The sequence below is a fragment of the Hippocampus zosterae genome, chromosome 9 (assembly GCF_025434085.1).
Source record: "Hippocampus zosterae strain Florida chromosome 9, ASM2543408v3, whole genome shotgun sequence".
Lineage (NCBI taxonomy): Eukaryota > Metazoa > Chordata > Actinopteri > Syngnathiformes > Syngnathidae > Hippocampus > Hippocampus zosterae.
In genome coordinates, this window is record NC_067459.1 from 8,083,977 (window position 1) to 8,096,452 (window position 12,476).

Consider the following 12,476-nt stretch of genomic DNA (forward strand, 5'->3'; position numbering starts at 1 on the left):
CGTGGGCGGTAGTTTGCCTAGCAATGCTCTTAAGTATCTGATTCCAGGGAATCCTCAGGGAATCCTCACCAGTGAAGTGACCATTTCAAAGTTTTAGTACTTACAGAGATCTATACAATAAAGTGTTGTATATTTATAAGATTATTTTCCCTTAGGTCCGCTTGCTTGTCTGTCTGCCTCACCTCTAATTGTTTGTTAATTAAGCTGATAGCATGCAAAAAACTTGCATAACATGCATAATTTAGTGTTTAATTGCAAAGGCTGCAATCAGTTGACAGTGGTGATACATCTCGAATTTGGACATGAGTTGGACTGTCCTGTGTAGCCTATGTCCATTGCTAACCAACAGTATATTTCACCACAGAAGTAAAATAATAATTACGGTCAAACCACAACCACATTCAAATGTCGTTGGCGTCATAGGAACAGAACGCAGTCGTGACTCAAGGACACCTTATGTGACGCTCACCTGTGACTCTTATTTCAATACTGAAGGTTTCTTGACCGACAATGTTTTTGACAACAATGGTGTAGACACCGGAGTCCGAGCGCTCGGCAGAGGGAATCAAGAGCTGCGACGTGCCTTCCGCATTGCTAATGGTCACCGTTTTAGTCACCGGCACGTCATCTTTCAGCCATTTGACCTCAGGCCAAGGGGAGGCCTGCAGGTGATATAAAACGATAATAACCAATAGATTTATTCGAGCATGAGTCATTCCTGCTTTTCTCCATCTGGATGGCCCTCATTTCTTAAGACATTTACCTCAAAATTCATTGTGAGCCGTGCTGAATTTCCGGCTTGCACCACCATGAAACTCTTAATTTTGGTGTCGGTGAAGCGAGGTCTCACTAGGAACAGAAAAGCCCAGATTGTTTTTACTGATTTTTACAAAGGCAAGATTTGCACAATACAAGCCATTCTCTGGATTTATTAAAGCAGGCACTTAGCTTTCAACCAGTCAAGCAAAAGGGAAATAATAGTTATTCACCAGGAGGCGGCATAGCAAGGATGTAGTTGTTCAGTTCCTGTGGTTCTCCTTCTCCTCCATCGTTGACAGCGATCACTCTCACCCAGTACATGGCCATTGACTTCATGTTTTTCACGGTGAAGAAATTTGTGGTGACTAAGTTTGAATTGCAACGATTCCATTCTGTGTTCTCTGCGGGACGGATCTCCACAAAGTATCCTTTGGCTTCATCCTCAACCCCCTTAATTTCCTTGGGTTTTATCCAAGACAGACATAGACTTGTGTAGCTGGAATCGGTCACCTTGAAATCAATAGCTTTTCCAGGAGGCTCTGCAAAGCACGGTTCATAAATCAATACGACTTCTTCAGGATTGGCTTAGCAACATACTGTAACTGCCTCTAAATTTCCAAGTTACTACCTACTTTTGGGATCTCTGGCAAAGACAAATTCCGAAGGTGTGCTGAATTCACCAGCTCCAGAGTTATTTATAGCTGCCACACGGAATTCGTATTCCATTCCTTCTACCACATCTTTAACAGCAAAGCCTTTTGCTGTAGCAGTGTAAAACAACAATTAAAAAAAAATCATCATCATCAATAATAGGTATTACTTAAGGACATATAAACTAACCTCGGATCATCTCTTCTGGCGAGTTAACTTGACCCCACAGATTGCTTCCCTTTTTGCGCTTTTCAAGATTGTATCCAAGAATATTGGTGCCGCCTGTGTTGGCAGGAGCAGACCAGGAGAGGTTGATGCAGTCCTTGAAGGCACTGACGACCTTTGGTGTTGATGGAGGTCCAGGGTATGCTGTGTACACAACCAATCGTTATGTTTGAAATCTTGTAGGTTTTTGTTTTCAGCCATAAGGCTACATACAAACTGAAAGATGCGCCAAAATGTAGAATTTTCTCTGATTTTGTTGTGTGTAGTCTCTCATATCCAAAATACCAGATTTTTCGCACTATAAGGTGCTTCGGAGTATAAGGCACACCTTATGAATGGCCTATTTTAAAACTGTTTTCATACACATGGTGCACCACGTTATAAGGCGCAGAGAGTAGAAGCCACCATAGTGGCATCCGATAGATGGAGCTATGCTAAAGAGAATACAATACAATACATTCATACATTCATTTCCCGAACCGCTTTATCCTCACTAGGGTTGCGGGGAGTGGGGTGCTGGAGCCTATCCCAGCTGTCTTTGGGCAGCAGGCAGGGGACACCCTGAATCGGTTGCCAGCCAATCGTAGACAATACAATACAGTACAGCTTTATTTGTATAGAGCTTTCACAACCGCTGCAGCTGTAACAAAGCGCTCTACAGAACATTTAAAATACTATGTCCAAGAAATCAGAATATTGATCCATATATAAGGCGCATTGTCGGCAAAATTGAGAAAATTGAATGTTTTTAGTTGCGCCATATAGTGCGTATAATACGGTAATCAGTGACCATGTTTAAAATTGCCGCGTGTAGACTACATTTGTGATTATTGAATCAATACGCCTACGATGGCATTGGTTTTACCTTTCGTCCCAGCTTGAATGTCCTCCGTTTCCATCAGCTCGCTGGTGCCCATTTCAGTCTCCACTCTGATGCGGTAGCAATACCGGCGACCATGGTCTACGTCTAAGTCCCGGTATTTGGCCAGTGGACCGATGAGCCCAACCTTCTTCCAGGTGTTGCGGCCAACTTGTTGCCTCTCAAGGATATAGTTGCCTATCTTGCAGCCGCCGCAATCTTTCGGTGGTCGCCACTTAATCTCGATTGCAGAGGAGGAAGCTTCGACAATCTCCACTGGCCCCATCGGGGGAGTGGGTTTATCTGTCAAGCAATGTGAGAGGAATTAGAAGAGCGAAATATTCAGCACTGTTTGAAAATGCATTGGAACCTCCAAAGTCTAATGCCCCAAAAGCTGTACAGTTTGGATTATGTTTGACTTTGGAAGTTCCTCTGTATGTACTTTACCTCAATACATACCTAGAACAATCAGTTCAGTTAAGGCCTCGGCAATACCAAACTCATTTTTAAGCTTCAACTTGACTTCACCACTGTCCTTGCGCTGCAGCTTGATCAGAAGCAGACGCGTGTAGCCGTCCGATGTCTCCAGCTTGATATTGGCCTCATCCGAAAGCTCTTCCCCCTCAAGGAACCACTGAACTTTTACTGGCTCTCGTCCCATATAGGATATCTTGAAGGTTGCTTTGTGTCCCTTCTTCACCGTGAAAGGAGTGATAAAGGTTTTTAGTTCCTCCGGGTCAAATCTTGGTGGATCTAAAAATAAAGAAATAAATACAAATTGTCAACAGATATTTTAGGCACTGTATCAATCTTTTTTTTTTTGAAAAGGACATTTCATACAATGTCTGAACATTGCTTCTGAATTTACCTTCAACAACCACCAAGGCTTCTGTCTTTCGTCCATCGGCTTCAAACTTATATTTTCCGGCAAATTCCTCTGGGACTTTGTGGAGTTTTAGCTTATGGTAGCTTCCTTCTTTTATGATGGTCATACCCTCATTTGACTTGATCTGGAAGCAAACACAATCTCATCTGAAGCTGATTTAAAATAAATAATTTAATAAATCACTAGTTTCCAAGACGAGATTACCTCTCCTCCATCTTTGTACCAGATCCCCTCACAGTCCTCGCTGCTGAGTTTACACACAAGTTCCGCCTCTTCCCCAATGATGGCTTTGCAGTCGGAAAGACCGATGAGGAAGTGAACGCCCGGGTCTGAGGATTATACAACTGGCAAGTTAGTGAAACACAATAATTGCTGCAAGCCTCAACATGTTGTGTTTATTTCTCAAAAATGGACAAATTCATCCATGAAGGGGATTAATGCACATTTGAGCACACTTACCGCTTGGATTGTGAAATATTTTCCTTTTTATTTTGCTCTACATATGCTAGAATTTAGGTTTTTACGTATTTGAAGAGGCGCTGGTAGAAGAGGCTGATGTCTGCCATTGTTTACTTTTAGAATGGCCGTCTTCAATGTGCTTCTCTTCTTTAAGCCGGTGGAAGAAAAAATGTATGATTGTGTCTTCTCTGTATAAAAACACTGAGCGGCTTAGTTGTCGTCCGTCTTGAAATGATCAAAGGGCCTGTTCTTGCACAGGCGTTACAGCTTCCGTCCAAAGGCTACACACACGGTGGTCCCCGTTGTGTTCATTTAAGTGATTGGCCTCAACACACTCATCCTCAGTTAAGATGCGGAAAGCAAGCAGGATGGTTAACATGAATGCACACAAAGCACAAATGCACCCACGGCTGTCTGCAAACACAGCAGATATGAGATGGAGGTGGAAACACATACACATGAAACTGTACGTTACCTCCCGTCGTCAGGTCTAATTAAGAAGCAGATGCATTGCGTGCCGCACACGAGACCCCAATATGTTTCCGTTCATTTGCCTATTAAGGCCGTAATTGTTTGGAGGGCCCTCGCAAGTGCATCCAATTTCATTAGCATATCCCCAAGGCACTCAAAGGTGAAACGCACTCCTGTCGAGAAACAATGACTGGAAAAAGGTCATTTAATCGATTAGAGTTTGGACACACATTAAATGGAAGGTCGCAAAACATATTTAAAGTCATTTTCTTATGAAATGACTTCATCATTAAAATACAAAAAAGTACTTCCCCATGCGGAAGGTAATGCAAGCGCGCGCCATCTTACCAATGATTGTCTCCTCGATCAGCGGGCCTTGCCTTATTCTGACACGCTTGCCAGCTGGCGGCTGTACCTCCTCCTCTTCCTCCTCCTTATCACCTTTATCACTTTCTGCATGGTCCAATGCCAATAAATCACAGTTATGATTTTTGTTTTGCTTTTAGGCACCATTGATTCAGTGTGTCTAATTGAGTGATGAGTATGTATCAACACATAACACTTGTAACGTTGGCATTCAGGAGAAGCGCATTGGCAATGCAACACCAGAGTGTTAGCGCCACTAATATTTGAAGCTATCAGAAAAAACAAACAAACAAAAAAATGTTTCTACCCATCGCATTTCCTCAAATAGTGCTGAAATCAATTTATGAAGTGCATCGGGAGGAATGGAAATTTTATTGGAATCATTAAACCATGTTATATTGATTAATGTTCATATGAATTGAAGTTCAATTGAAGCAGAACCGGCTTAGCTGCTTGGAACGTACACTTTAAGGACGCCGTGTACTCGGAACGTCACACTTTAATTCACTTGAAAGAGCGTTGACATGCTGCTGTGTTGGTTTGCAACAGAGCTCATTTGTCACATTTTTTTGAATGTGTGTGTGTGTGTGTGTGTGTGTGCGTGTGCGTGTGTGTGTGTGTGTGTGTGTGAATGATCTGTGCGTGTGTGGGTTTGTACTGTTTTTCACCTTGTTGGAGTGTTTGAGCGAGGTGTTTATTTGGGGAGGACTTCCTGGCTATTAGACAAATGGCTTCTTATTGAGGAAATGCGGTCATTCCATACACAGGCCCACACTTACACAATTCAGCGCCATGATTAAATGCAAAGTGCCATTGGGACTTGGAAAACACAACTACACTCATGGCACTCTTCATGAAAGTATAACCAAAAGATGCAAACAGACACACGCAAAACATTGCAAAAAAGTGACACGTCATGTTGAATCGGTCACCATTTTCAAAATAATGATATGAGGCTTTTGTGATAACACTTTAAATTGACCATGGCAAAATCCTTTGTGGGTGACACGGGCTTTCCCCTTAAATGCTCAGTGCTCCTTCAACATCAGTTATTTCATTCTCCCCAAAAACACGATTGACCGTGAAATCATCTCCATTGTGCAACCTCAGATGTTTCTTACCAACATGAGTGTCTGTGACGTCCCCAATTTTCTCTTTGGGACAGTTTTCTTTAGTCCCAGACTTTTCACTGCTTTGCTCAGCAGTTTCCTCACCATGATGATTTCCTATTGGTGATGATAAATGGCAGCTTTATATCCAGACTATTGATGTGTTTCTTGAGAAGCGCTCGGACCGACAATTGAAAACTACTCTCGGGATAATAGCTTCATCGGTTCTATTGAAAGATGTGTCAGCTCTTGAAGTGGTAGATTGACTTAATGAGTGGAAGGCTCTTGTATCCAGATAATGGAATCATTTTAGACCTTTATTTCAAATTGTTCATGCAAAAGTACAGTAATTTGCAGTAGATTCAACACACTGTACGGTATTCTTTGAAATGTCAAGTACAGCAACTAAAGGTCCCCCCATTAACCCCCCCTCCCCTCTCCCATTCCGACTAAATGCTCTAAAGCTGATACCGGGAGATTTCTCTCTGCGATCTTCTCAGCAAACAACCCAACCCTAGCTGACAACTGGAAATTACTTTATGCTCCAAGGAAATTCGTGTCAATACGATTGTCACATGGAACAAAACCATGACAAGCAAGCGAGCCGTCTGAAGAATAGTGATAAATGATGGCAAGACACAGTAGGTGGACTCTCTCTGGAATGACCTCCCACTGAACATTCGGCAAGACTCCTCGCTGCCCATCTTCAAAGCCCTCCTCAAAACTCACTTGTATTCTTTGGCATTCGACTCAGCATGACTTAGATTTGTTCTTGATTTTACTGTTTGGTGCTTTCTACCGCCTTTATTACCGATTTGTCTTACTGTCACTTTGTATGCAGCGATGGCTGTTTGAAAGTGCTCTACAAATATTGTTGACTTGACTTGACTTGACTTCGGGATTGGAGGATGAAGAAATTATCAGCTAATTGGAGATACAAGATAAGCCAACATCTAGCCAAGTCTTTTTACTTCTCTCGAGTCTGGATGCGAACAATACAACGCTGCCTGTCGCAGGTCACTCCGGGTTGATTGCTGGATAGATCAAACATGGTCGGATTTTTATGCGGTCTTTCACAAATTCCATAACTCTTTTTTTTTTTTGGTCTATACCCTGCTTTTAGTCAAAATATTCACTGTCAAATGATTTATTGACCAGAAAATGATCTTCAGGAGTTTCTTACCAACTGCAGGATCTTCCTCATCCGGAAATTTCACTTTGGGAGCTATTTCTTTTTTTCCCAATTTTTCACTTTTTTGTTTTGCAGTTTTCTCTCCAAGGTCATTGCCTATTGGCGATATCCGTGATTAATAAGCATTCCGACCAAACATCTCAAAATAGAGTTCAATTTACAGTACAACAACGAAATCAAAAAATATAACGATAATTTTAGCCTTGAAAGTCCTTCGTGATAATATTTTAAAAATGTGAAATCAACGCAGCTTAATGTCTACGTCTAAACTGTCAATTTCAAATTTAAATCAGTATGTTTATTGTCAAATAATTTAGCGGAAACGAAATTATCTACGGATATTTCTTACCAACAGCTGCATCTTCGGCGTCCACAGTTTTCACTTTTGGACGCTTTTCTTTTGTCCCGCACCTTTCACCTTTTTGCTTTACTGCTGTTTCCTCACCATGATCATTTCCTATTGGTGATAATAAATGACAGCTTTATGAAGAAACGAGGCTCCCGTATCTGTTATTATTATGCATTCTGTTCAAAAGGACACTTCCAGCATACCTTCAACTGTTGAGCCCAGTCAGCAACAGTACTATATTTTTTAAAAGTTTTTTTAAATATAAGTATTATTGGAAAAATCCATTCCTTCTAGAATCAGGTAGATTGGCTTTTAATCTTTAAACACCCAGATCCTTTTCATTCTCAAATAATTTACTTGCCATGAAAATTATCTTCAGTGTGCCACCTCAGACGTTTCTTACCGACAACAGTGTCTGTCTTTACAGTATCGTCTGCAATTTGGGTCGCCATCACTGTGAGATGTTTTTCTCCCCCCCACAAACTTTTTGGCCGTTCGGTTCTCTTGACATGATCATTTCCTACTGGTGATAATCAATGCCAGCTGGATGCAGAGCATGATTTGGTGGTTAATATTCGCCCTCATATCTGTTATTAAAATGCACTCGGACTCACATTCACAAAGGATACTTACCTTCCTCTTTGTAACTGAGCAACAGTCAACGTCAGTTGCAGTTTTTATTTTATCATATTTTGGGGAGTGAAAAATCAATCAAGTTTTGGGGACAGTTGATTGATATTTTCTTCTTTGTTAAATCTATCTGTTTTTTCAGACATGGATTGTCTTTTAAAGTAATGCTGAAAATCCATGAAAAAGCAGACACTATTGCAAGATCAGTATCATCATTAAGCGAGAGAAAGAAAACATCTATAACCACAATATGAAATACAACTATACAGGCTCTTCAAAAAATGTCCCTCATTTCATAAATTTACAGTAATGATGAAACTACAAATTCGTTCTCAGATGATTCCTTTTTAAGGGTTGTATGATGAGTTTTGAAATGATATGTTTTGTGCGGTATAGTTTAAATAATTAATCTAGGCAATTATAAACGCTATGGACGGGGGCGTCGATTATTTTCAATTCTTTTTTCCTCCCTCCTGTTACATTGTCTTACTTTTCCTGAGGCATACTAATTTTGTTAGCCAATGACATGAAGTGACTCGAATATTCATATTATAAATGAAATAAAAAATTTTTACCCTAGAAATGCATCTGTAAAATTAATGACCAACAAAATCTCATCATCGTACTTACCTTTAACTTTATCTTGTCGAGGGGGACTATCACCGCTTGTTACTTTATCTACCTCAACTGTTTCCATAAATAAGGAATTTTGCCCAGCTTCTTCATTGCCTTCGCTCAGCTCTTCAACATCCACATGAGCACCAACTTGGAAGCTCGCAGACTCGTCCACGCCTTCTTCGGCCTTCTTAGCTTTGGCAGCCGCGTTCGCAGCAGCCTTGGTTTCGGCGGACCTCTTTTTAGCGGCCTGCGCCTCCAGCCGGGTGGCTTCCTCTGCAGCGTCCCGCTCTGATTGAGCCTTCTTGGCAATTTCCAGCCTCTCCTCCATTTCTTTCTGGTACTTTTCCTGCTGCTCCTTGGCGGTCCTCAGCAAGTATTCGTCATCACCCAATCCAGCAATAGTGTTTTTACGAGCGGCTTTCTTCCCTTTGCTGCTAGCCTCTTTATCCGCTGGGGGAAGAAAACATGAATAAATTTTATATATATATATATATAGATAGATAGATAGATAGATAGATAGATAGATAGATAGATAGATAGATAGATAGATAGATAGATAGATAGATAGATAGATAGATAGATAGATAGATAGATAGATAGATAGATATAAATAGATAGATAGATAGATAGATAGATAGATAGATAGATAGATAGATAGATAGATAGATAGATAGATAGATAGATAGATAGATAGATAGATAGATAGATAGATAGATAGATAGATAGATAGATAGATAGATAGATAGATAGATAGATAGATAGATAGATAGATAGATAGATAGATAGATAGATAGATATGTGTGTGTGTGTGTGTGTGTATGTTTGTTTGTTGTTGTTTTTGGGGGGGGGGGGCGATTTTACCAAACTTGCCGGTCACGTAAGCACAATCATTTAAATACTAAAACCAAACTCATATTTTCAGATTTGTACTGAAAAGTCAGTCCTTTATTTGTGTTTTTCTGCTCGTAAACAAGGAATATATAAATCAGTCAGTTACATTTATTTTGATTGCCAATTGAAAATGGAAAAAAGAAATTCCACATGATACATATTGGCGGACCCTGGTGAAGCTGATCGGCTCTACGCACTGCGACGACCCAACCGAATGAGACTGGGCCCCCGCATCGCAAGAGCATTATTATTATTATTATTACATGATACATATTTCTCACCTTCAACCACCAGCCAAGCGTTGCATGACTTGATGCCCGCCACAGCGGCGTAGATGCCAGCATCCAGTGGTAAACAATCACGTACGATCAGCTTATGGATGAGCTTATCTTCCGAGATGCTGATTTCGAACTTTTCGCCATTTGACAGTAATGCGTTCTTGCCGAACCACTTGATCTCATTCAGAGGTGCAGTTAGGACGCATACAAAGAGTGCATCCTGTCGTTCATCCGCCTTGACCTCTTGGAGTTTAATAGCAAAGTCGACATCAGGTACTGGAGAATTATGAACAACATAGGAAAGACAAGCGATTATTATTATTAGTAGTACCGTATTTTCCACACTAAAAGGTGCACTGGATTATGAGGCGCACCTTCAATGAATGGCCTATTTTTAATTTGTCATACATTGGGCTTACAGCATTATAAGACGCAATCTATAATGCATCCACTAGATGGAGCTTTCATTTAAAAAAAACCCAACAGAATGATCAGATGTAAGTAAAACGTACCCGTATTTAATTAAAAAAGCAGGGACATAGTACACTTCACCAACAACAAGTTATAACATTGACTCGTTAACGTTGAACTCTCTTGCCGCTGCTCTATTTCCATGTTCAACTGCGTAACCAATCGCCTTAAGTTTGAACTCTGCGTTGTCAGCATGTCTCGAGCAAGGAGCCATTTTGAGGTTAATAACAATATTTCTGTAATGACTATACACAAGGGGCATTGGATTTTAAGGCGCGCTGTGAGCTTTTAAGAAAATGGAAGGGTTTTAGGTGTGCCTTTTAGTGCAGAAAATACAGTAGTAGTATTACTATCAACCAACAGGAAAGGCCATTCAATCCCTGTTTATTCCTACTATTCAATTAGTGTAGCAATTAGATTAATTTTTAATGGAGTCGTGATGCCCGAGGAGGGGGGTCTGGGGATAATGCACTTAAGAGATGATTGTTGCGCATGGTCACTTGTGAGCTGAGCCCAATAGACGGAGTCTGTCCATGTGTAAAAGATGCTAATTCCCAGCTGAAAGTGTTTTGCAGGTCACAAAAACGGGATAGAGAGTTCTGACTGCAATTGTATTATTGATGCAATCCTACTACTGTTCCGTAATAGTGGCTCACCACCTGGTTTATTAAAATATGCCACAATCTTTGTGTACCTTTAAAGTCGGCAGTGAATACAGTGCCACCCTGCACATCCATGGAGTAGAGCACACTATCGTGTTTTTTGCCAACTTGCTTCAGAGAATGTTTCATTTCATCACATTCTTCTTTTGTCAAGGCAACCATTTCTCCGTCCTGCAGTTGTTACACAGACACACAAACAAACACACAAAAATCCAGTGTCAAATTCTATCAATCCATTCACTGCCGTGGATGTTGATATACAGTTCAACTGGGATCCAACCGTTCACTGCCTCCGACAAACATATTCGTTAAGTAAGGTGCAGAAGAGGGTCGCTGACACCCAGGTTGTCTGTGAAATTCAGTTTTTTTTTAACCACAAGAAAGACAAACAAATCCCAGTAGATGCCGCCGTTGCTTCAATGTGTATTTATATGAGCACAGCTATTGAGTTGAAGGGAAAGAATATGGGGATATCCCAGTTTATCACATGGATTATGAGGGAAAGAAATGCCAACAAGTTGGAAAGAGGGCAAGTAAAACCACCTCACACTTGAACATAGTCTGTATACATCGGGTATCAGCAGAGTATGTGTGACGGAAATTAGTTGAAAATGTTATGTCGCAATCTTGAGAAAGCATGATGCAGTTCAATGTGTGAATTTTCAACTCAAACCATGCGATGAGTCAGTGTCGCTCCTGACGTGTTTCTTAGTCATTTTGCCATCAAAAACCCCTTCTCAGTCTTGTCTTCATTTGGCTGTCACAAAAGCTAAAAATACTCGTGTCACAGTACTGCTTTCCAGGTATGTTTCTTTTCAGAAAAGAAGCATATTTTTCTCTGCATTTTGGTCAGAAACCATTGTTTTAGGTTGAACCAACCCAAGCTGTATTCATTGTTAAGGAATGAAAAAAAAAAATCTACTTCAAAAACAGACATTTTTACTGGTAAAATAAGAGAGTCAACTCATTCCTTTGGTAGATTTGATTCTAATATAGTCAAAGACCAATGTTTTGTTGATCTTGCAGGATCATTCAAAATGCTCTACAACGTCCAGGAGTAAATGCGTTAAGAACATCAGATTTCAATGTGGATGCCAATGTCTCACCTTATAAAGGAATATTTTACTATTCAGTTCTTTGAGCTCCAAGTCCAAGTTAATTGATGCTTCGTCGTCGTCTTCCTCGATGTGTTTCAGAGTATCGATGTGTGAAACAAACTACAGTACGAAAGACAAGTAGTAATTAAAGCTGCAAGCAGAGATTAACTCTTTTTACTTCCTTTTTACGGCGAATATGGACGATATCATCCAAGTTTCACAGTTTCACACTAGCTCTTGTGCACATTAAATGGAAAAAAAAAGCGTGGAAAAGCATGTTCTAGTTTGCTTATTCCAAACGTCTGTACCTGGGATCCAATTTAATTTAAATGGCCTGAAACGGGCTACTTACGTATGTGAGGTATTTATCGTGACAGGCAGAGCAATTAAAGAGTTTTCCATAAGAAGGCCAAAGGTACATAATTGCCTGTGTTTCCAACTGTGTATATTCATCTATCCATCAATCCGTTCCTTCTCTGAATAAATCATGAACCGCCTACATT

At 40.5% G+C, this 12,476-nt stretch overlaps 1 protein-coding gene across 5 annotated transcripts in view; it reads right to left on the reverse strand.

Moving 5' to 3' along the window:
* The window catches only part of LOC127607025 (immunoglobulin-like and fibronectin type III domain-containing protein 1), a 31,530-nt gene that overhangs the window by 1,586 nt on the left and 17,468 nt on the right, over nt 1-12,476 (reverse strand). For 2 of the 5 annotated variants that reach the window (XM_052075004.1, XM_052075003.1), the window contains 17 exons: nt 11,983-12,093; nt 10,909-11,047; nt 9,747-10,019; nt 8,587-9,024; nt 7,327-7,434; nt 6,969-7,073; nt 5,798-5,902; nt 4,659-4,763; nt 3,585-3,709; nt 3,363-3,504; nt 2,954-3,247; nt 2,501-2,797; nt 1,600-1,779; nt 1,392-1,520; nt 990-1,298; nt 764-849; nt 470-662 (listed from right to left, as the gene is read on the reverse strand). In XM_052075004.1, coding sequence (XP_051930964.1) covers nt 470-662; nt 764-849; nt 990-1,298; nt 1,392-1,520; nt 1,600-1,779; nt 2,501-2,797; nt 2,954-3,247; nt 3,363-3,504; nt 3,585-3,709; nt 4,659-4,763; nt 5,798-5,902; nt 6,969-7,073; nt 7,327-7,434; nt 8,587-9,024; nt 9,747-10,019; nt 10,909-11,047; nt 11,983-12,093 — 3,139 coding nt within the window. The remainder of the gene's footprint in view (nt 1-469; nt 663-763; nt 850-989; nt 1,299-1,391; nt 1,521-1,599; nt 1,780-2,500; nt 2,798-2,953; nt 3,248-3,362; nt 3,505-3,584; nt 3,710-4,658; nt 4,764-5,797; nt 5,903-6,968; nt 7,074-7,326; nt 7,435-8,586; nt 9,025-9,746; nt 10,020-10,908; nt 11,048-11,982; nt 12,094-12,476) is intronic. The other 3 variants (XM_052075006.1, XM_052075005.1, XM_052075007.1) reach the window with 3 other exon arrangements.